Source organism: Pelodiscus sinensis, chromosome 8, assembly GCF_049634645.1.
Source record: "Pelodiscus sinensis isolate JC-2024 chromosome 8, ASM4963464v1, whole genome shotgun sequence".
Lineage (NCBI taxonomy): Eukaryota > Metazoa > Chordata > Testudines > Trionychidae > Pelodiscus > Pelodiscus sinensis.
In genome coordinates this window covers 4,775,552-4,799,729 of record NC_134718.1, presented here as the reverse complement: position 1 = coordinate 4,799,729, position 24,178 = coordinate 4,775,552, and the positions used below count along the sequence as shown (strand labels likewise).

The 24,178-nt window shown below is 46.5% G+C and overlaps 1 protein-coding gene across 4 annotated transcripts in view; it reads left to right on the top strand.

Annotated features, from left to right (window-relative positions):
- Nucleotides 1-24,178, top strand: part of LOC102463015 (E3 ubiquitin-protein ligase MARCHF8) — a 160,117-nt gene that overhangs the window by 106,029 nt on the left and 29,910 nt on the right. For 2 of the 4 annotated variants that reach the window (XM_075935710.1, XM_075935713.1), the window contains 2 exons: nucleotides 106-253; nucleotides 3,974-8,925. In XM_075935710.1, coding sequence (XP_075791825.1) covers nucleotides 106-253; nucleotides 3,974-4,278 — 453 coding nt within the window. In that variant the 3' untranslated portion in view covers nucleotides 4,279-8,925. Of the gene's footprint in view, nucleotides 1-105; nucleotides 254-3,973; nucleotides 8,926-11,347; nucleotides 11,575-13,662; nucleotides 13,826-14,288; nucleotides 14,439-14,781; nucleotides 14,943-15,699; nucleotides 15,877-17,800; nucleotides 17,943-18,424; nucleotides 18,613-19,342; nucleotides 19,485-19,697; nucleotides 20,453-24,178 lie in introns of those variants that run through there. The other 2 variants (XM_075935714.1, XM_075935711.1) reach the window with 2 other exon arrangements.

Below are 24,178 nucleotides of genomic sequence, written 5' to 3'. Positions count from 1 at the left end.
CTAAAAAGAAATTGCTTCTGTGTGGAAAGCAGCTTCTGTCCAGTGTGTCCCCCAGTGTTGCTTTCAGCCTCTAACCTTTGCTCTGCTTTCTGGATTTCTTGCTAGTGGGAGAAGTTGCAGATGACGGCCAGTGAGAGGAGGAAGATCATGTGCTCTGTAACATTCCATATCATCGCCATCACCTGCGTGGTGTGGTCTCTGTACGTCCTCATAGACCGGACTGCGGAAGAGATTAAACAGGGACAGACTACTGGTATGTGACTTGGCTTGTATTTCTTATGCCAGCGACTCGACGCAGAGAGGCCCGTTGGTGGAGCAAGAGGATGTTCTTGTTCAACCGTCAGGCTTTAGGAATTAAAAGTAAGCCTGAGGCTACATCATTCTGAGTACTGGTGGGACTCTAAACCAAGTTAGTTAAACTAGTGCAACGTTGTGTTGGGGCATTCTTAATAGGGATGTAATAGTGTAGTTGATCAATCGACTAACTGATAAGCATAGGCGTATAGGTTAATGCTATGGATTCCACACATTTCCTCCCCAGCCAGCAGTACATTTTTTAGCAGGCTGGCCAGCAGCCTGGCTCAGTCTTGCCTCGCACTACGTCTGGGACCTACCTCACTGCGGCTTTGCATTTAAATGTATTAGGAGGTAGGGAGGCGGGCAGCCCAGATCAGTTCCTACTTGCGCCAGATCCAGGAGCTCGCCACTCCCCGCCCCCCATGATAGGAGCTGCTGCCACCCCGGGCTGCTGCCTCTGTATCCGAGGCAGCAGCACAGAGTGGCAGGGGGCTCCTCGGGAGAGGAGCCAGAGTGCAATGGCTGCCGGCCCCACCCCCGGGGACTATAGAATAGTCGAATATCTGCTAAGAATTCATGAGGTTAAACGACTAGTCAATTAACTGAAATTTAGCATTCCTAATTCTTAAGTCAATTTAAACCTGGCTTACTGGTGACATTTGCACCACTAAAATGTATAGGTGTGAGCGAAGCCAGTCTAACCAGATGTAAACTAATAGAAGAGTGAGTTGCACTGTTTTAACTAAATTTGATTTTAAACTGGTACAGCACCTCCAGTGTAGACAAAGCCTAAGTGTTTGCTGCTGTTCATTCCATTAGCCCTGAAGAGTTAGTACTGAGAACCTCATTCTGAGGAATAACGCCTATTCCAAAATAGTTATTTCAAAATAAGGCGTGTGTAGCTGCTCCACTACAGCTATTTCAAAATAGCCCCTCCCCAGGGCCATTCTGACTTATTCCTTCCCAGTGCCTCCTGGGGCTCTAAATCGAGATAGCACTTCTACATTGCAGGGAAGCCTCAAAACGAGTCCGAGGCAGGCCTCCCAAATGTAGACGTGCTATTTCAAAAGAAGCTACTTTGGAATAACTATTCCGGAATAGCCTATTTCAAAATAAGTGTGCAGTGTACACGTACCCTAAGAGAATTGTGTATTCAAGTCCCCGTCAGTAAGACAATAGGTTGACACAGGTGTTGCTAAGGACAGAATTTACTGGTGGTGATACATGAGCCAGCCTAAGGGCATGTCTAACAGCAAGGCTAAAGCCGAGATACAACTCCATCAATTGCATCGCTTAAGTCGAAATAGCTTATTTCAGCTTGTGGCGCTGTTTACACAGCAGGAAGTCCGAGGAAGAACACTTTTCCTCCAACTTCTCTTGCTCCTCGTGAAACGAGGGTTACAGGAGTTGGAGTAAGATGGCCTCGAGCTCAAATAATGTCAAATGTCAAAATCACTGCTTGTACTGTAGACGCAGACTATGTTATCATGAAATAACGCTGCTGTGTAGACGTACCCTAGCTCTTACATCTCAAGTTGCATTTGAAGGGTGAGCTAACAGAAAAAGCCTGCAGTTTTTACTTGGCAGCAAAGCACATTTGCTGTGGGAATAATTGAGCGCCAATAAACCTGGAAGCTCACAGTCATTTTTACATGGTCTCTTTTCAGAGTACAGCCGCTCATCAAAATATACATTTCATTGACTTACTGTCACTTTCCATTTTCAGTGCTAGTTTGATTGTACTTGATTTTTGCTCAGTGAAGAGGCTGCTTTGAATGAAAGCATCAAGTCCCTCTCCCATCTGACCGCATCCTCTATGGGCATAGTGAAAATTGGTAGCCTTTTACTGTAAGGGATCGATAGGCTTATGAAAGCACGGGCTTTCCAACCTTTATAGCCTTTGGGTCATTTCAGAGAGATTTTTAGATGAGTGTACATAGGAGCAGCAGGAATATTTAGCACTTAGTACTATATTCAGTTTCAGAATTGAGAAGAAATGAACAATCTCATCATTGGAATGGCTCAGCTGTGTGGCATAGATCCTATACTGCTAGCCACTAATGGGTTTTCATCTATAATCAGCTGGCAGGGGATCCCTCTATCCCTGCTACTGCTCAGCAGTTCTGAGTGGTCACGTGTGTGCAACCCAGTGGCCAATAAGGCATCCTAGGAGGCCATGGGTTTGTTAGAACATGGCTAATGATGGATCTTGACACTGAATGGATCAGCCTGGTGTCATTATCTTTCCTGCAATGCCCCTGGCCAGCTAATAGTGGAGAGGTTTGGTATGTAAAGGACCGAGGCTGGAGAAGGTTGTGGATATTAGTTGAGGTCACATCTGGAATATTGTGTCCAATTCTGGGGCCCCCACCCGCACTATAGAAGGGATGTGGACGCCCTGGAGAGGGTCCAGTGGAGGGCGACCAAAATGATTAGGGGGCTGGAGCACATGACCTGTGAGGAGAGACTGAGAGATTTCGGTTTGTTTAGTCTGCAGAAGAGAAGAGTGAGGGGGGATTTGATAGCAGCCTTCAACTTCCTGAAGGGAGGTTCCAAAGAGGATGGAGAGAGGCTGTTCTCGGTAGTGATGGATGGCAGAACAAGGAGTAATGGTCTCAAGTTGCAGTGGGGGAGGTCTAGGTGGGATATTAGGAAAAACTATTTCACTAAGAGGGTGAGGAAGCGCTGGGATGGGTTACTTAGGGAGGTGGTGGAATCTCCATCCCTACAGGTGTTTAAGTCTCAGCTTGACAAAGCCCTGGCTGGGTTGATTTAGTTGGGATGGTCCTGCCTTGGGCAGGGGGCTGGACTTGATGATCTCCTGAGGTCTCTTCCAGCTTTATGATTCTAAGGTATCCAGTCCTAATGGTCTCTCTGGCTAGCAAAGTTCTGGACAGTCACTGGGACTCATTCACACCGATAAGCGTACTGAGAATACTGCACGTTAACAGCGACAGAATGCTTAGCAAGGGATGTGGCACGTTCTCCGTCATTTACTGCCTTTAAATCCAGGTGGGGAGTCTCTTTCTGAAAGAGATGCTGGAGTTTGACTCCAGGTTCGGGTGTCAGGATCGCTCGGTGGAGCGGTCTGGCCTGTGCTAGGCCTGAAGCCAGTCTAGCCGGTCCCTTCCAACCTCAAAGCCCGTGCATCCGTATGTAGTGTGATCAGAGTGGGCAGGAGAGACTGAACTGCTTGCAAGCTGCAGCTCACACCCTGTGCTCCCAGTGGGATGTTCACAGTTAAAGCAGGGGCTTGGGGTAGAGGGGTTGAGTGGGAACAGACCTGTTCATTGGAAGTGACAAGCTTTCAGAAACCAGATGGTAGTTGTTGGCAAAACAAGGACTGTTTGCGTTAAAGAGACCCGGTGTATTTGTGAAGAGAACTGCCTACCAGGCTTGCACCCGGCACACTTTGAGAATTGGACTGTTCTCTGCGCAAGTCAGGCACCTGACTTACCTTGTCTGTAAAAAGCCCTGCAATGTCTCTGGCAGCTTAATAATAATAAAGGAGCCCATGAGTGGTCACATCAGTTTGATCCCTTACAGGCCCTGCCCTGGATTTTAACCCAAATCCTCAGCCAAAATGTGAGTTTCTGATTGTGACTTACTCCGTGCGGCTCCTTGGAAGTGCAGCGTAACTAACAGTAACGTGGTTCTTTCCTTTCCTTTCCTCCAGGGATTCTAGAGTGGCCATTTTGGACTAAGCTGGTGGTTGTGGCCATTGGCTTCACTGGAGGACTCCTGTTCATGTATGTCCAGTGCAAAGTCTATGTCCAACTGTGGAAGAGACTGAAGGCTTATAACCGAGTGATATACGTGCAGAACTGTCCCGAAACTAGCAAGAAGGGTATCTTTGAAAAACCTGCTCTGATGGAGCCAAATCTTGAACACAAAGAGATGCTTGGGGTCCACCATTCAGATACAAACTCTTCACGTTACACGGAGGCTGAAGACTGTGGTGCAGAAATTCTTCACGTCTGATCTTTGGGGGCTCAGGAGCGGGTGGGTTTCTGTTGGTTTCTGAAGATCTGAAGCATCATTGTTTACTGCAGACTGCTCTACCTTTTTAAAATCGGCTAACAGCCCAGTGCTGGCGGATTAATTTTTTTTAACGTTTTTTATCCCCCTGACACGTGTCAGTATGTTATCATGGTACTATACCTCTCGATGTTTCTTGTCTCAGACTGGCCTGTACAAAGAGACACAGGGGGCTTCACTGGAAGAGGCGGGGTGTCAGAATACGGCAAGTCCAATGTGAACCACCCTCGGCTTTCGAGAGTTGGCTTCTTTTTCAAAGTCTGCTCCCTCCAAACTATCCCATGTGAGATCACGCAAGCCTTGATGAGAAGATGGCTTCAGACATTGAGGACCAGCTGAGAGAGGGGAACGGGAGCCCTAGAATCTAACCTACTGCTAACACTGCCTCTAACATTTCTCGTAGGCAGTAGCTATACGATTATGCTTTACATAAAGGACTCACAAAGCATATGGCACTTTTAAAAGTCTTTATTTTGTAATATACATGTCCAATGAGAATGAAACTTGAAAGAATGTCTCATTTCAAAAGATCCCTTTGTAATACTCACTCTTGATTCACTTCCACCCTATTAGATTTGAAACCTCTTGCCTTATAAAAATCTTATGTGGTTTCCAACACACTCAAGCATAACACTAAAAACTCTGCTTCTTGGGGGAGGGAGGGTTCTTTCAGGAGCAACTTTTTCAAAGACTATTGCACTTGTGACTTGTAAATGGAGAGCGGGGGGGGTACAAATGTTTGTTGTAATATGTAATGGTTCCAGGGTTCAGTTAAGGGGGTTTTAGGATTTAGTTGTTTTAAATCAACTATAGAGTTGACAGACCTGCACGTACCCCTGATGTAACCTATCATTCCAACTACTGGCAAAGGGGCTTTCATACTTTTTGGTAAAATGTGAGCTCTTCGGGAGGGGGGAAAATTAATACAGCTGTAGTTGGTTTGCTGCTGTTAATGCGGTGTTGTGTGTGTATCACCCGAGAATTTGATGACTTGAAGAGGGATGTTGAGAACTCACAGGGTGTCTGCCGGGTCTCCAGTTTCTCCATGGCTGCCTTCCTGTTTTAAGCCCAAATTTTTATATATTCCTTGGGTCGAGTGATTTTAATTGGTTTGTTTTAAATCTATGACTGGCTCGTTGTATGAACTGCTTGATGGAAAGAGGAACACGTATGGAGTCAGGGTGAAGAGTGCTGGGTAGAGCTGTCCAAATGTTTGAAAGTTACATGAGTTTTCTTAGGGATTTATTCTTACAACTGGAGCCAACTTACGGTGCTGTTTGTCTAGAGTCTGGACTTCAGTAAACCAGACCATAGTGCCAGCATCACTGAAGTGGAAAAGTCATCGTTAAAAGATATTGCATGAGATTTCTAGTTTAAGCGCTGACTTGCTCTATTCAGGTCCAATCCAACTTCCAAATAAAATCAATGAGAATGTTTTTGTTGACAGTAATGGGAGTTATATCTGAGATACAGGTGAGAGAATTATTCCAGGAGTGGGTGGGTGAGATTCTGTGGCCTGCATTGTGCAGAGGGTCAGACTAGATGATCATAATGGTCCCTTCTGACCTTAAAGTCTATGAGTTGCACTGGACCTTTTGAAATATTGGACCAAATCCCAAAGCTTTATCCTGGGTTTGCTCAATCCTATCTCAGGCAAACTCCCAACGAGCAAGGGTTGGCCCAGTGAAAATGCTGGGCCCTGGAAAAGAAGAGGAGCAGACAAGAAGATTTTTTTCTTAGAATGTGACATTTATTACATGTCTATCTTGATCTTTTGATAAAAATTTGTGGATTTGAGGTAAAGGAAGGAGGAAGCTAAGAGTACGTCAACCATTGGTTTCGTGTGTGTGTGTGTGTGTGTGTGTGTGTGTGTGTGTGTGTGTGTGTGTGTGTGTGTGTGTGTGTGTGTGAAGACTACTGGCCTTGGTCTTTGTTAATAACCTGCACCCTGTTCTTGGGATGCTTTAAACATCACAGGCCTCTGGACAGTCTCTTAAGCTGCACTGGCTTGGACGTCTGTTGCTGTGATGGGTTGCCATGGCGTTCCATGCAGGGTCAGTACAGGCAGGCGAAAACCCTCCCTTCCACCATCTAGGCAGCAGCCCTTCTCTCCTCATGCATGCAGAAGCGATTGCTCATGTCTGCCACATTCTAAAGTGCAATTATTCGGGCCGTTTCTGAGCTCCCTCCCTCCCAACGCCCTGTCAGTGTCCACGTTCTGTTCACCAGAATCCGGATCCCATGCTATTTTTATGTTTGGTGAACAGGTTCAGCAAATCTACTCAGGTGGGTTAAATACCAGGTTTTACATGCCTTCGTCGAGTTCTTATTAAATGTTTATACAGGCAAGGCTGCCAGGGTTACCAATTAACATATAGAGTCATCTCCAGGGTGGTGCTGTGTGTGGCAGTTTCATCTGATTCAGGAGCCTTTGAGAAACATTCCTAGACTTAGTTTGATACTGTTGCTTGGGATGTGCCCGCCGGCGTATAATAAAGACGACCCTTCCCTATCTTGTCTTACAAATAAATACTTCCTCATTGAAACAGGCCGAGAGAGAATTCACATGAGATTCTTAACCATCCCATCAGCATCCACGGCCTTTTCCCCAGCTCTTCTTTATAAGCAGAATAAGGGCCTGACATTTCAACCATTACTGGTGTAAATAACCCTCGTGTGGTCCCATGGAAATCTGTACGACTGCTGCTAAGAGTCTGGGCCACAGAATCAGGCCTTTAATTTGTATCTTACTGCTTTTCACCCATCCAGATGACGTGTCTCATGTTGATGCTTTCCTGCCAAGCCCTCTGAAACATCATTTTCCTTCTTTACCACAGTGCCATCTCGTGGCATAAGCAAGTCTAAATGGTACTTTATCACCCTTTGTTAAGGAAGTTCCATGGATCAGTTGCAGCCATCCAACCGCTAATCTCAACTACTGCACGGCTTTCACCCTGGTTCTAAGGAGTCGTAATGTCATTCTCCCTAGATTTGGCTCATGATAATGACCATTCACCATCAAAATGCATATTCCAAGCTCAGCTTACATGACAAACTTGCAAATTATCAGCAAAACTACGGCAGAATTCAGTCTTCTCTTTCTTCTGTGCAACCCCACTGAAGTCAATGGGCCTGCAGAGGTGCAAGTGAGTGCAGAATTTGAGTTGAAGAGAACGGATGCTTAATTTAACGACGACAGCATTATCCATAGACTATTGTGCTGATTGCTCTCTGCATAATAGAAACACTCTGAATTACAATCTACTAGAAAGCCCTCCCACCAACATCTTACTAACTCCTGTCCAGAAAATGTCAGGCTATGCCAAGGAAAATCTCCCTGTGGCATCCTATGTAATATGCCAGCAGGATCACAAAGACACATTAGGTTAGAATTATAAACGTGCGTTCAAGAAGGCTGATCACCTTTATCATATTTTCATGTTTTAAACCCCGAAGTCTCAGGATTCTCCTAAACTGACCCTTTTGGGAGGGGGGTGAGATTTGCTCAGGAGAAATGGGCCTGCAAACTTTGGCTCCGGGCCCGGAGCCACACATTCCTGGAGCTCCGATTCAGGGCGTTGCTTGACGAGGGACAATTCACAAGAATTGACTGAGCCCGTGAAGGGCAGTTGGCTGCGTAACGCTCCTGGAGGAGCCCTTGGATAGTGGTTGTGAAGGAGACTCATCTCCTTCCTTACATTTCTCTCCCCAATAGCTCACCATTTCGGCTCCTTTTCTTGGGCCATTGGCTCCTCCTACTCTCTTCCCTCCTGCTCTTGGGGTATGCAGGGCTGGGAACACTAAAAGTGCCCTACAGGAAAGGGCAGGAGTTTTACTCCTTTACCCAACTGCCCTGGTCTGGGTTCAAAGTAGGCTCTGGATCCAGAGTCTCCTAAAGTCAAAGGGTTTTGAGATCCAGTTTCTTAGTTGGTAGAGAATGGGCCTAGCCAGGAAGGGCAGCCCCAGACATGAACTCTTCTCTCCTTCCCACCACTAGTTTAGGTGTGCTTGGAACTGTGGTTCCAATGCAGGCCCATCTCTAATACTCCAATACAGTAAGGGGAAAATCCAAGAGCCAAGACGTTGCTGGCTGGATTTTCACAGCATTATCCTAGATATGCAAGACAAATTTTTTTAAATAAGAGCTTTTATTTGTGGTTTATTATTATGAATACTGTTCAGTTTGAAATATTGCAACATCTGTATATTGCAATGAAGAACCGAAAACTAGAAAGTCTTTGTATAGAAGATAATTGTTAAAAATTGCAGGTGATCTTGTATTTAGATAAAACGTTTGTACATAGGTAATTGTATACTGTTAATCAACTTTACACTGGCATGTGTTGTATAGTTTATACAGGACACTTTACAATTCTGCAGATTTTTTTTTTTTAGTTACTTCGTACATTTCTAGTAACTTAAATGTATAGTTTTGTATCCTTTTCTGTATGTTCATCTTTTCTCAGTATTACCACTTGCAGAATTATTATTATTATTATTATTATTAGTTTCTTAAACTGTAATTGGTTATTTGTGCTGTGAGATGCAGGATTATTGACTGCAGCAATAAAGCATTTCTATAAAAAGTAATTGGTAGAAAATTGTGGGGTTTTTGCAAAGAAAACAGAGGCCCGGTCATCAGAAATGATGAGCTTTTCATGGATTGCATATATGGTTTCATATGGGGAAAAAATACCTGATCTGCGTATAGAGATAGAAATGTAGCCGTGTTAGTCTGGGGTAGCTGAAGCAAAATGCAAGACAATGTAGCACTTTAAAGACTAACAAGATGGTTTATTAGATGATGAGCTTTCGTGGGCCAGACCCACTTCCTCAGATCAAATAGTGGAAGAAAATAGTCACAACCATACATACCAAAGGATACAATTAAAAAAAATGAACACATATGAAAAGGACAAATCACATTTCAGAACAGGAGGGCGATGCGGGGTGGGGGGGAAGGAAGGTAAGTGTCTGTGAATTGATGATATTAGAGGTGGGGAGAGTGGGATGTTTGTGAGTTAATGGTATTAGAGGTGATAATTGGGGAAGCTATCTTGGTAATGGGTAAGATAGTTTGAGTGTTTGTTCATTCCTTTTTGGAGAGTGTCAAATTTTAACATGAATGACAGTTCAGCGGATTCCCTTTCAAGTGCAGATGTAAAAGGTCTTTGTAGCAGAATGCAGGTGGTTAAGTCATTGAGAGAGTGTCCTTTCTGGTTAAAATGGCAAGAAACTGTTTTTTCTTTGTGATCTTGTCTGATATCTGTTTTCAGGGCATTGATTAATGCCCACATCGCTAGCTCCACCTACGCCTCAGCGCGTTCCTCAGACAAGGAGAGACGAGGCCTGCCCCTGCTCCTCTTCATGTGGAGCCCAGTCCAGGAGCATCCCTTAAAGGAAGCTGAGTCCAAGCCTGCAGGAGGCGAAGGAGGCTGCCCTTCAGATGAGTTTCCTAAAAATGACGTGACCTGCCAAATGGATGTGAATTTGCACTACAGATGCAGGGGCAAAACCGCGGGTATGACTGGGAGCTCTGTGTCTGGGGACAGTCTGAGGTAGGGGCCTCTAGAGGGCAATGTGAGACCACGTTTAGATCACTGACGACACGCTGCACATTTCTGAGGGAAACCTGGGCCGCCAGAGGGCTCTGTGAGCAAGGCAGATGCAGGTGCCGTGAGCTCCAAAACAGCCCATGGGGAATCCCCGAACACTGTCTCTTAAACCACCTCTCACCCCCAAGAAAAATTGTGTCTGACTAGTGCATCCCTACAATGCTCTCCAGCTCTGCACCTTCCTCGCTGAATCCAAAAGCACTGAAAAAACAGAGAAAATGCACCTCTCCCGCCCTGCTTCCACACCCACAATGGAGCGCGTGCCGGATAGAACACGGCTGACGGCTGTCCTACAGCCAGTGGCCACAAATACTCTTCTCGTTTTAAATCTGTTTTTCCACCCTACAAGCCACCTTGGATGAGATTAATTTTCAAGATGTGGGGGAACGGTGGATTTATACAGGTTACATATGATACTTTGTCTTATTCCCTATCCTTTTTTAATGACTTCGAATAGCCAGTTTGCTTTTTGACTGTCGCTGCGCCCTGAGTGGGTGTTTTCAGAGAACTCTCCACAGTGACTCCACTGTCTTTCTCTTCGGAGTGGCAAGACCCTGTCATTTCATAAGTGGAGCTGGGATTATGGTTTCCAGTGTGCATTACTGTGCATTGAGCAAAGGGCTTCTGGAAAGAAGATTGCCACTGTTCAATACATGGAGCAATACATTATATGCAGCACAGTCCGATGTTAATGTACAACGTCTACAGCAGTAGCTAACCGATACTTAGCTGAAGATGAAATCTGTAAATAAGCCTTAAGTAACTTTGTGGTTGGTAGATTCTCTGCCACAGATCTCTGACTCTCAGAAGGGACTTTTAGAGACCCCTGCAAGAGGTTCTGGGGGGAGGGGCAGGAGGGAAGGGCAGCTTCTAGCCCTCCCCCAGGATAAAGACCCTGGTATTGGCAGCTTCTGCCCCTCCCTCTGGCAGTATCAAACACACTTAGCACCTGTCTCAGGCAGTGAAGCTTTATGCTTCTCTCACTGGTACCTCAGGTAGGCCTAGGAGTGAGACCAGGGGCTAACCAAGTTCAGAGCAGGGCTGACAGGAGTGGGAGACAGGTGTGCACCAGCCCCGTTTACCCCAGCTGTGTACCATTCTCCAGCCTTAATCTATGCTTCAGTTGGCACCAGGTCTCCCAGGATACTTGCTGACAGAGGGCGATGACTTCGTGGGCACTGAAGCTTTCCCATGATGATTAATATTTGTGCTGCATTAGGGAGAATGCAAGGCGCAAACACAGTCAAATGGAGTTCATTCCTAGTTTGTCAGTATCTAGTAAACTTTGTTGGCCCTAGATAAACTTGTTGACTCAGAAGAATTGAGAGCCGCTATTGGTTATTTGCTTGCCACTGTCCCTTTTGCAGGCACAATATATAAAGTGTGGGCTCTGACGTATAAAATATTCCCCGGTCAGACCCTAGAGCTGTTGCTACTCGCGACAATGGAACCGCTGGGAGCAACCACGGTGTTCCTGGTCATTTGCGTCTCTTGCCTTCTCTTCTTTTCAGTACGGAGGAAGACGTCTGGAAGTGGGAAGCTGCCGCCCGGCCCTGTGGCTTTTCCCCTCATAGGAAATGCTCTGCAGCTGAATTTGAAAAACATGCCTGACTCAATACATAAGGTAAGGGCGTCTTCTCCATATCCACGGCTGTGGCTCAGGTGGGTGCAAAGCAGAGCCCGGGGAAAGAGAGCACTGACGTTTCTGGGGATTGCGCAACCGGTATTGAAGACCAAGGTTACGTCTACATTGCGCATCCTTGAGCAAGAAGATATGCAAATGAGGTCTGGCAATTAATATTGCGACACCTCATTTGCATACCTAATGAGCCTCCATTTTGTGCAAGGGGAGCAGTCTGCACTGTTCTTCTTGTGAAAAAAAAACCCTCTTGCGCATCAGACGTTCTGCCGCATACGTAGACATAGCCTGAATGTTTGATCCCTATCTGTGTCTGACTTGGTTGGGCAAGAAAGATTGGTTGGGCAGACTAATGGTTAAATCAGAGGCCGTGGTGGTTGTGACCATGGTAACGGGGCATGGCCCAGTCGGACCTTGCTTCTATTGACTTACAGACTTGTTTTGATCCCTCCTTCCCTACTTGCTCAGGTTAGCTGTAACTTTGAATGAATGTTCTATGTGTTAACAGTGCGATCTTCCTTACCCCCTAATCCATTCCCGTTTGCTCTGAAGCAGGCGTTTGGGTCACATCTCCCTTGTAAATTGCTGATTCAAGGAGTTTTGTGATCTGAGAACGATCTACATCAACTATAAAACTGTAAACGGGCGGGTATCATATTCATCTCAGGGTTATGATTGCGCATTCTGTGGGTGTTCACGTTACTAAATCAGGTTTAAAGGGGTGCTCTAATTGGTAAGTGTATCTACAGACTGACTACGATAGAAAGGTCAACCTGTAGTTAGCGTGTTGCTCGCTCGCATCCCCGGGGGTTCTGAGATGGAGCGAGTACGCGCCGCCTGTTCTTTTCTAACAATATTTCATCTGGAAGGTTAGATACAACCTCTTCCTGGCAACATGTTGTTTTTATTTTCTCGGGGAAGCCAAAACACGTCCCCTGAGACGTGCTGCCGACTGTACAGGCTCTCCTGCAATGGGGAGGGCAGTCTAGTGGGTTAGGCAGGGACCTGGCAGTCAGCGGCCCTGGGTTCTAGTCACAGCTCCGTCACTGATTCCTGGGGAAGCCACACCGATTCTTAGTGTGTTTCCCATGTGTAAAACGGATCTAATGAGACTTCGCCCTTTTCACCAGACAAGAGTCACGCCTGGACCGTGGCTCTGCTCTGTCAAGTTGGTGTAGCCCTCTCTGGGGGAGATGCCGACATGACAGTGGAAGGGCTCCCCTCTTCTCCCTGTGCACGGACAGGGGTGAAGGGCCTGATGGGGGAACTCGGGTCCAGTGCTCGGGGGGACTTGCCAAGTCTTGGCTGCTGCTCCAGAGGGAGAGACCGACTCTGTATCCCAGGGTGAGGCAGACCCAAGAGGTAAAGGGCCCTGCCCCAGAACACCCTCTAGTGTGGTGCTTTAGGGCAAAGATTGGGGAGACCCAGTTTCAGATCCCTTCATTACTTTACGTACGGGGTGGGAGAGTTAAAACCGACTGTCCCACACCCCAAGTGAATGCCATCCCCACTAAGCAATGTTAGGGGAGAGGTGTTTGGGGGAGTTAAAACTCTGGCTGTCAGCAATAAAGGGGACACCTAGAGCCCCATCACCAGGCCTCGGGCTCTCCTTCCTGCCCCCTGCCAATACCACACTGGGATGTGGGGGTCTGGGTCTGGCTGTCAGCCCCAGGTGTTGGCAGCAGCTGCCGGTAAGGGTACCAATGTGGGACAAACGCTTACAGACTATATCGATGAAAATCCCTGTCACAGTGCCGCCCTTTCTTCTCGGCTGGTGCGGTGTTGCTTTCAGAGCTGGGCACAAGCCAGCAGCGGCTACTGCTCTGCTGTGGCTTCAGAGTTGGCTGGGGTCTATGCATTTGTGGGGGTGGCCATAAAAACCCCAGACAGAAAGAAAGGGGGCATGATGAGTGTGAGAACCACTGGCCTAGAGAGGTAAGTGTGGGGGATCGCAGGTATCTATTTTGGACTTAGTCGCTTACTTCCCTTTTTAGGAGTAATGAGATCTGCTCACGTTCTTACCTACATGGCTATAGTAAAAACGGATTGGTTCTTTGTGTTACTTGTTTACAGATCAGTGCGAAGTATGGCCCTGTTTTCACACTAAGCTTTGGCTCGGAGCGGGTTGTGATACTGTGTGGGCATGAGGCTGTGAAGGAAGCTCTAATAGATCAAGGGGAGGATTTCAGTGGAAGAGGAAAACTGCCCCTAGCAGACGTGCTCGCCAAAGGAACAGGTACGTGTCTAGGTGCTGCGGCATGTCGCTCGGCTGTTCTCCGGTATGGAGATGATGATCGAGAAGACAGCTGGTCCTCCATTTAGTCCTGGTCTTTGAAGGAGTCTAACTTTAGACCCCTCTGTACGTCTCAGTGTATTTCAGATTTTTTACATGGTCCCGCTCTAGTTGCTGTGACCATTTACGCTGTGCCAGAGAACAAAATGTGGTCATAGGGCATGACCGCTAATGGGATTGTTTGCCAGTTCATAATTGCTATTAACAGCAAAGAGATCGAGGTGCAGGGTTTTGCTGCAAATACATATCAGCGTCAGGTAGGATCTCTAGCAGAACATCAATGCAACCATGTCTGAGTTCATGGTGAATCTTTCAATGACCAATCTTTCCTTCGGTTAGAAAACTGGGGCAATTCAGTCTGTCCCGTTCCTCCTCCCACCTCGTTCCTGTCTCCTCCTGTTTCCAGGCATTGTTTTCAGCAACGGGGAGCAGTGGAAGCACCTTCGCCGATTTGCCCTCACCACCCTGAGAAATTTTGGGATGGGGAAGAAGAGCATTGAGATGCGAATCCAAGAGGAAGCCCGTTTTCTGGTGGAAAGGCTCAGAAACACGCTCGGTGGGGATTCGCAGAGTCAGCTAAAGACTTTTGTTTTTCTCTGTCTGGGATATTGACTTTGGTTCAGCCATCTTGTAACTCCAGCCATTAGTGGTACATATGTCACCATGGGCTTTTCCTATCCTCTCAGACCCTCCGTCCACCAGGGGCCTTTTCTGTCTGCCCAAAATGCCCCTAGTGCCAGGGAGCTTTTATTCTCTTCCCTCCACCGCCCCCCCCCACATGACTATTAGATACCACCTTTTTGTCCTGGGGCCACAAGATCCAGAACTTCCCAGTGGCTGTGCGGCTCATGGTGAATATACTGAATTAAACACTGAACTCTGGTTTTCTTTTGCTCCAGGGCAGCCCTTTGACCCTACCATCTGCCTCACGCACACCGTCTCCAATGTCATCTGCTCTATCGTCTTTGGGGATCGGTTTGACTATGAAGATCAGAAATTTCTGACTTTAATTAATCTCCTAGAGGAAAACAATGATCTCTTCAGGTCTGTTCTGGTACAGGTGTGTTCAGGAGTTTCTTCCGCTCTTCTTCTTTGTAACTAGGGAAGGGGGAGAGATTTTTTTTTCTTTTACTGTTCATTTTCCTTAAATGATTGTTTTCTCCGTTTTCCATAATGTTCCTGTTCTTGTTCGGCTGCCTACCAAACCCAGCCTCAAACTTGTTTCTTGGTATTATTTAAATTCCCACAAAAACAGTTCATTGGCTCTGAATTACGTTTGCTCAAGGACGCCCTGTTCCAGCACAATTGGTAAAAATCCAGGAAATTGCCAATTAAAAGATGAGAGTCCAGACAATTACAGTTCATTTAGATTCACAATGGGCTACCTGAATATGCTCATATTCCCCACCTGCAATGCAAACGCCTTTTCATTTTCGAGACACAGCTACCCAGCACCTACATTGCAGAAAACCTCACAAAAGCATGACCCTGTGTAAATGATCTGCTGGCATAACTCAGTCAAAATCACTGGTCATCTAGTCCAGACCATGCCCAAGCATGGGGATGTCTTTGTGTTGGAAGTAACAGTTTATTTGAATGGCTAAATCCAAACAAGGCTGCAGTTTATTGGAGGAAATACGTGTATATGGAATAGAATGAGTCAGTGATGCTTGCAAAGTTCTTCAGGTTACTTTTCGGCATGAAGATAGCACAGAACTATTTTATTGTTGTGTCATCATTGAGTCGGTTGGGTAAACACAGTGATTATTTGTTGTGTCCAGATCAGTCACGAGGTGCTTTTCCTTCCATCATTATAGGTGTACAATTTTTTCCCAACTTTTATGTCTTACCTTCCGGGCCCTCACAAGAAGATACTTAAAAATTCTCAGGAGCTCATTAGTTTTGTTCGAGAGATAATTAAGATGCACAAGGAGTCTCTGGATCCCAGCTGCCCTCGGGACTTCATCGATGCATTCCTCATCAAAATGGAAGAGGTATGTGAGGGCATCAGATGTGGGATGGACTCTGCCTATCCTGGATATTTCTATCTCTGAAAGAAGACCTGCTTTGTGAACCCGGGATGTACGTTCTAATAGCCCCAACCTGCTTATCTCGTTTGTGTGAGCAATGCTGGTGGGAATACCCCAGAGGGTAAGACAGGCCAATACCTTGATCCATAACTAACACCAATTCTTCCTTCTCTCATCGATGAGACGCTCCTTCTTTGTGATGTCACAAAGCCCTCACAGCTGTTCGGTATGAATCATAGAATCCTAGAACACTGGAATTGGAAGGGACCTTGGGAGGCCATCGAGTCCAGTCCCCTGCCTCCACGGCAGGACCAAGCAGTATCTAGATCAGAGGTGGCCAACCTGTTATAGACAAAGAGCCAAAATGTGTGTGCATATAGCGCAATGAGCCAGGGGGAAGGAAAGTTGTCCAAAAAAAAAAAAAAAAAGACTGCCCCAAACCCCCAGCCACATTTGGTTGTTCAGGGGGAAAATATGGGGCTGCCCCTTTTAATAAATGCAGTTACAGGCTTTTTTTTTTGGCCATATCAGGCTCCTGCTGGCCACCACCGTCTTGAAAAATCCATTTTGAATGGCCACGCAAGATGGCTCCCCTACTGCGATGAGCACAGGCAGCAGGGGGCCATTTTCAGGGGCACAGGGGCAGCTTCACGAGCCACACTTTGGGGAGGGGGAAAAGAGCCCCGTGCGGCTTGTGAGTCGTGGATTGGCCATGGCTCATCTAGATCATCCCTGACAGGTGTCTGTCTAACCTGTTCTTAAATATCTCCAGGAATGGAGACTCCACAATCCCCGTGGGCAATTTATTCCAGTGTTTGACCACCCTGACAGTTAATTAGGAAGTTTTTCCTAATGTCCAACCTAAACCTCCCTTGCTGCAATTTAAACCCATTGCATCTTGCCCTGTCCTCAGAGGCCAAGGAGAACAATTGTTCTTTTTTTTTTTTTTTTTTAAATTCAGCATAGACATGTCTTATAAGCACAGAGCACCTGAACGTATTTTTAGTAAGTGAGTGGACAGAGGCGCTTTTACTGCTGTGTTAGCATCAGTGGGATTAGCACAAGAAAGCAGTTGCAAATGGCAGCCTTTGCCCGCACCTACAGACCTATTTTCCTACTACCAGCTTAATTTAGAAACACGTTCTGCAAATCCCCTGCAGTACTTTGCAACAGCAGCCTCTTGGGCGTTCCATCAGCGCATCCCTGGATCAGCAGGTAGCCAGGCATTTCAGTGGGGATTTTGCTTCCTTTGGTGCACGGTCTAGACAGTATTTGGTCCTGCCAGGAGAGCAGGAGACTGGACTCGATGACCTCTCGAGGTCCCTTCCAGTCCTAGTATTCTATGATTCTATCAAACTGACTCTATTGGGCTCCCAGGATAAAAATGACTTAGAAATATTTTGTTTCCTCTGCAGTTCAAGGTTTTCCAGCCAGTCGTGCTTCTAAGGTGAACAAAATAGGAGAGCAAAGGAAAGCAGCCAGAAGTGTAATGTGAGCAGTTAGAAATACAGATGGAAACTAACCTGAAATGCTCCAGAAGTCTCAGAGGGGTGGCCGTGTTAGTCTGTAACGGGGAAAACGTAAAAACAAGGAGCACCTTAGAGACTAGCAAGACACGTGGACGGTATCACGAGCTTTCGTGGGCACAGCTCAGTTCTTCAGATGAACCAGTTCTCCTCTCTTACAAAGATCACAGATTTCCCTTGCAATATGCCCCCAAAATCTGTGCTCACAGTGCTACTGCAATGGTCAGGGCGGGAGCCTGGTTTTGGTGAAGGATTTTCATAAAGACACCAGATGGGTCACAGAGCAGGGAGAAGATGAGGGGTTGGGCCTGTGTGACAGTCTTCCCCTGGTGATCAAACAACTCTAACAAAACTCTCTTCAGGAACGACAGAACGGCCAGTCGGTTTTTAACACTGATAACTTGGTAAGAAGCACGATAGATTTATTCCTGGCTGGAACAGGGACCACCAGCACCACCCTGAGACACGGATTGCTGCTGCTTCTGAAATACCCAGACGTAGAAGGTACCACCCAGAGACGCACACCATTTTTAGATTTGGGGAAATGAGGGGATTGCAGGTCTCCAGGGATGTCAGACCCCTGGCCCTCTAGTCACCAGATCAAATCTAGCTTCGGCTGCAGGTGGTGCATCTCACCACGGTGTAGGCTGGTCAGTGGATGACCAGCCCAGTGCTAATTCTTACCTCACGAGCTGCCTCCGAGGATCATTGTTTCCACTGGGGTGGAATCTTATGTCTCAATCCTTTGCTTAGCAGCTTATGTGGACTAGCGATACCATGACACTGTGCTCTGTGCTATAGTATCACCGTGCTATAGGTACATTGTTGGTCCTTTCTCCTAGATACCATGTACAGTAGCTTCTGGGAAATCCAAAACAGTTTTGCGATAGTCCCAATATTAGACCTGTGTATGTCTGGCAATGTGTCAGAAAGTACGAAAATCCTGGTCTTTAGCTTTATAGTGAACATCGTTAATTTGGATACAGAGAAAGTTCACGAAGAGATTGACCGTGTGATTGGCCGAAACCGAAGCCCCTGCATGGTGGACAGAAGCCAGATGCCCTACACAGATGCCGTGATCCATGAGATCCAGAGATTTGTTAACCTGGTCCCCTTCAGCCTCCCACACGCAGTGACCAAAGACGTTCGCTTCAGAGAATATGTTATCCCCAAGGTTCGTACTAATGTTTCTCTGAAAAATCCAGATTTTCTATCTTTTCCCTTTTGAAGTATTCACAGTAGAAATGTTTGGAACGTGGCAGGTGTTTTTTTCACAATTACCAACAATTTTCCAGTTTTGACTGGCATGAAGAACCCTGTGTTCTGCAGGCTGAACTGCCCTTCCAGAAGAAAGGTTTAGAACCATGTTGACCTTTTTAGATATGGAATTGACGTCAGGTAGAGTGTCAGGTAGTCCTCTTCTAGGGTCAGTTTCTGGAGTGGTTCCATCCTCATCAAGCTTTAGACGTACTGAGGTGTTAATATGCCCCACAACTCAGGGCCTAGCTTGCCAATGAGTTTCACTTTGAGCAGTATAGGGCATTTTCAGCATTATTATGTTGCTGTTAGTTATGAGGAAATGATTGGTGTGATGAGTAAATTATAAAGACAAGGGAAATTCAAATGCTTCCGACAATGGGCGGAAAGATGCATCAAATATTTCCGACTTTCCAATGAGATTCCAGGGGCTCATTGTTCCAGGTGGGCTGCGGTTTGGTGGGGTTACCTTTTCTCATGGGATTAGAGTGTTTCTACTTCTGGCTGAAGGCATGAACTTCCAGGGGATGCAAAAGGGCATGAAGGAAAGAAAAATGTGTCTTGCTGGCCAGCTCAGTGAATTCTGGAGAGTTTTCCCTGTGGACTCTAGCCACTTACACTTTCTTTATCTGTGCTTACTAAACCAGGGCACTACAGTATTCCCATCTCTGGAATCAGTCCTACGTGACAGCAAGGAATTCCCAAACCCAGAGCAATTTAACCCAGGACATTTTTTGGATGAAAATGGTGCTTTTAAGAAGAGTGACTTCTTCATGCCTTTTTCTGCAGGTAAAATATTTATTTCAGTTTCCAGACCATTCTTTCTTAGCTTTGTCTTGAGTATACAAAGAGTCCTCAAATTGTAGTTTGCAGAGCATTTTCGGGCTATCCCTTAAGCAAAAAAAAAATATATATATTGTATCTCACATCCTTTGTAACAGTATTTAAAGTAGGTTGCAAAGAAAGATCTTCTGCATCTTCAAAATTCCTTTTTCGTTGCAGGGAAACGAATATGCGTGGGAGAGGGGCTGGCTAGGATGGAGCTCTTTTTGGTCCTGACAGTGATTTTGCAGAATTTTACCTTGAAACCTCTCATTGACCCCAAAGACATTGATGTAACTTCGATCCCAAGTCCTGTGATATTTGCACCAAAACCATACCGGCTCTGTGTTTTGCCTCGATAGAGACCGTGAAAAGCCACCTTAGTGTCCTAGACAGGTGCAGGAATCTGATTGTCTGTGATCTTGGTCTCGTTAGCGCAGTGACACAAATGAACTCCTTGTCTTAAACCAGCCAGATAAATAACCTGTTTTTTAAGCAACTGTGATTTATCAAAATTAAGTGCAATACCAAATAATAACTACCTGTTTGACTCTGAAGGCATGAACCCAGCAGTGTTCTCAAATGAGCACCGGTGTGACTCTGCTCTTGACATAAGCTGGATATGTTTTCAGTTCAGTTGTGATGCAGTTGGCAATGCTGGAGACTTCTTTCGACAGCCACGAAAGCTGCTTTCTTTTACAAGGGGCTAGTTACACTGTCCAGCTCTTGAGCTCTGATCAGCCAATCAGAGCTAACTGTGACGATGTAATGCCTGTGATTGGACGTTCTGCTGCGATGTGACACGTTTCTGAATTAGTGGGCTGACCTAGCATTCTCCTTCCCTTGTTGTTCATGTAATTTCAATGATGGTCTATTAAACTATTAACTATGACCTATTAAACTTTCACTTAATAAAGATTTTTCTTATTCCTCCAGCTCACTCCCATGCTCCTTTGTGTTTATTCAATTTACATCCTTATCACAGCTGTACAAGTCACTGCAGGTGAGGCACTTGATCAGGGTATATCTGGATTGCCCGCAGCATTCGAAAGAAGATATGCAAATGTGGCGCAAATTTGCATATCTTCTGATTCCTTTTTTGGAAGAGTTTTTTTTTCGGGAAAAAAAAGCAGTCTAGACACGGTTCTTTCGAAAAAATCCCTTTTTTCAAAGAACCCTCATTTTTTTTAGGAAGAAGGGTTGTTTTGAAAAGGGTTTTTTCCCCTAAAGAACCACAGCTAGATTGTTTTGGTTTAAAAAAAAAAAAAAAAAAAAAACTTCTGAAAACGGGATGGGAAAAAGATTTTCAAATGTGCGTCAAAGTTGCATATCTTTCGAAAGCTGCGGGCAGTCTAGACGCGCCCTCAGCATCAAGTCATGGACCCTGCTGCCTCTGCGCACGGAGTACATGTCCCTCTCCCTGGCTTCGTTCACAAAGTACCTGCTCAGCTCCTGTAAATCCCTTCATAAAAACAACCCTTACCTTTGCTCTGCCTCCTCAGTGATGAACCCACCTCATTGTGTGACATTTTACACTGAGAAGGAGAATTGTACAGCAGTATTCCCGGTAGGCTGAGCGCTTGGTCAGCCACCCAGGGAAGATTCAGGTGCCGCCCAGGGTGATTGGCAGAGTGCCTCCAGCTGCCCACTTCCGGCAGGGTGTTTTTCTATTGGCGGTGCCCATCTGCACATGCCTCAGTGCACATGACAAAATGTATTCCTGACGTGAATGGAAAATATTAGAGGATACCTCATTGTACATCATTAGACAGTTCAAAGAGAAAAAGTGAACCCAACACAGGCTCTGTAGAATATCCACATTATAACACATGGTGCTCTACAATTGTTGTAAAGCCTTAATTCAAACTTTTTCACAGACATTTCTTAGTTGGGCATTATAACCCTTCTATAACCGTGCTCTCATCTAGCATCAGATGTCACCCATGTGGTGTGTTGACAAGTACCTCGAATCTGTCAAATATTGATAATGTTCGGTTGTATGCATGTGTCCCCTCCATGCTGTGCCTTGGCTCTGCGCAGGTAGCCAGTGTGGCATTTCCCCTATCACTTTATGAAACTGGTTTATGGATACAAATATGCAGAATTCCAAGATGCTTGGAACAAAATGCTTCATGTAACCTAGCCATTTGAATGTTACAATCTGCTGGACTGTGTATCTCATTTGTGTATGTAATGTGGCAGGGTCAGGCCAGAGAGCTGCTGCAGAGGGGCCCTTGCTACACATGGTGTCAGCAGTGGGATATTTTGCTGTGAGGCCTCACAGGGACCCTAAGTCTGGCCAACTTGACCCCTTAAAGGAGAAGTACAAATAGAGGACCTGGTGAAGGCGCTGGTGCAGGCCACGGCCGCCCAATAGGAGGCTATCTGGGTGCATGCAGCTGCCCAGCAGGCGTCAGTACGGCTCCAACCAGAAACCAACCAGCTGTTGATGAGCCAGGCAGCCCCGGGACAGAGCCACCCTGCAGGAGGTGGTGAACCAGCTGAAAGTCCTGGTGGTCCAGGTACATAGTCATGATGAGGCCCCACTGTTACAGACCAATTGTTACTTACAAAAAATGACAGGAGATGCTGATGTGGAGGCCTGCCTTTTGGCCTTTGAAAGGACAGTTTTGTGGGAGGACTGGCCCCAAGCTCAGTGGAACAGCATTTTAGCCCTTTTCCTGAGTGGGGAAGCCCAGAAGGCGTACCTCGACATGGCAGACGAAGCCGCGTCCAACTATTCCCAGTTGAAAGCAGAGATCCTGTAACGGGCAGGGTTCATAGCCACGGTGAGAGCCAAGAGATTCCACGAATGGAAATATTGGCATGACCGAGCATCCACAGCTCAACTGTTTGATCTGATCCATCTGGCCCGGAAATGGCTGCGGCCTGACATCTACAGCCCCAAGAAGATTACCAAGGTGATTGTCCTTGAGAGGTATGTGAGGGGGTTACCTCCAGACCTACGGGAGTGGGGTTGGCCAGAATGACCCCGCAACGTTCAATGAGCTGGTGGCTCTCGTGGAGAAGATGGAAGGGAGGTGAAGGAGAGACAGGGGGCAAAAGGCTAAGAAAGAATGATCCATAACAGCATTAGACAGAAAGAGCTAAAGAGGGAGTCCGAGGAGGCATGCCCGGGCTCCTTACCACAAAAACCTGCTTGCAAACCACAAACGTAGGGTGTGGGAGCGAGAGGCTAGCCCCAGTGGTGGCCTGGGTAAGAGGGGCGCTTGCCACGGTAATGTTAGAAACATGAGGCATGAGAGAGTTTTTTTGTAAACGTGCAAACGTGAGCCATCCATGGTTCTTCCCAGAAGACTTAATGACTGGGTCATCACTGTAACGACTCAAGAACAGCCTTGTTTGTCCTTCAAGTCTAAGCAGAGGTTGGTCGAAGGCAGACACGTGACCGTACCACCTGGTAGTGGGATACCAGGTTGACAAAGTAATTTTCCATGGTAGGTGGGGATACAGAAGAAAAGATTCCTTCCCAGGGTGGAATTTATAAAACCAGTGGGAAACTGTCTGTCCCGTTCTCTTTGGGACCCGTTCCAAACCCCTCATCATTTGTGTTGCCCTTTTCTGAACCCTTTCCAAGGCCAAAATATCTTTTTTGAGGTGAGGAGACCACATCCGAGTGCAGTGTTCAAGATGTGGGTTTACTGTAGTTTGCATTTGCTTATTGGATAGTCGACTAGTCTTTAACATCCCTTCTGCGATCCACAAACCTCACTCGGCTGCCGTATAATGCCATTGGTGTTTAAATTCCTTTGGGGGCTTCCATTTTTTGCTCTCAAAGTCCCCGGGTGGCCAAGTCTCTGTCTCTGGGTGTGTGCACTCCTTCTGCAGGGAGATGCCCACATCATTAGCTCCACCTACGCCTCAGCGCGTTCCTCAGACAAGGAGAGAAGAGGCCTGCCCCTGCTCCTCTTCATGTGGAGCCCAACCCAGGAGCATCCCTTAAAGCAAGCTGAGTCCAAGCCTGCAGGAGGCGAAGGAGGCTGCCCTTCAGATGAGTTTCCTAAAAACGACGTGACCTGCCAAATGGATGTGAATTTGCACTACAGATGCAGGGGCAAATCCGCGGGTATGACTGGGAGCTCTGTGTCTGGGGACAGTCTGAGGTAGGGGCCTCTAGAGGGCAATGTGAGACCACGTTTAGATCACTGACGACACGCTGCACATTTCTGAGGGAAACCTGGGCCGCCAGAGGGCTCTGTGAGCAAGGCAGATGCAGGTGCCATGAGCTCCAAAACAGCCCATGGGGAATCCCCGAACACTGTCTCTTAAACCCACCTCTCACCCCCAAGAAATATTGTGTCTGACTAGTGCATCCCTACAATGCTCTCCAGCTCAGCACCTTCTTCACCGAATCCAAAAGCACCGAAAAAACAGAGAAAATGCACCTCTCCCGCCCTGCTTCCACACCCACAATGGAGCGCGTGCCGGATAGAACACGGCTGACGGCTGTCCTACAGCCAGTGGCCACAAATACTCTTCTCGTTTTAAATCTGTTTTTCCACCCTACAGGCCACCTTGGATGAGATTAATTTTCAAGATGTGGGGGAACGGTGGATTTATATGGGTTACATACGATACTTTCTGTCTTATTCCCTATCCCTTTTTTAATGACTCCGAATAGCCAGTTTGCTTTTTGACTG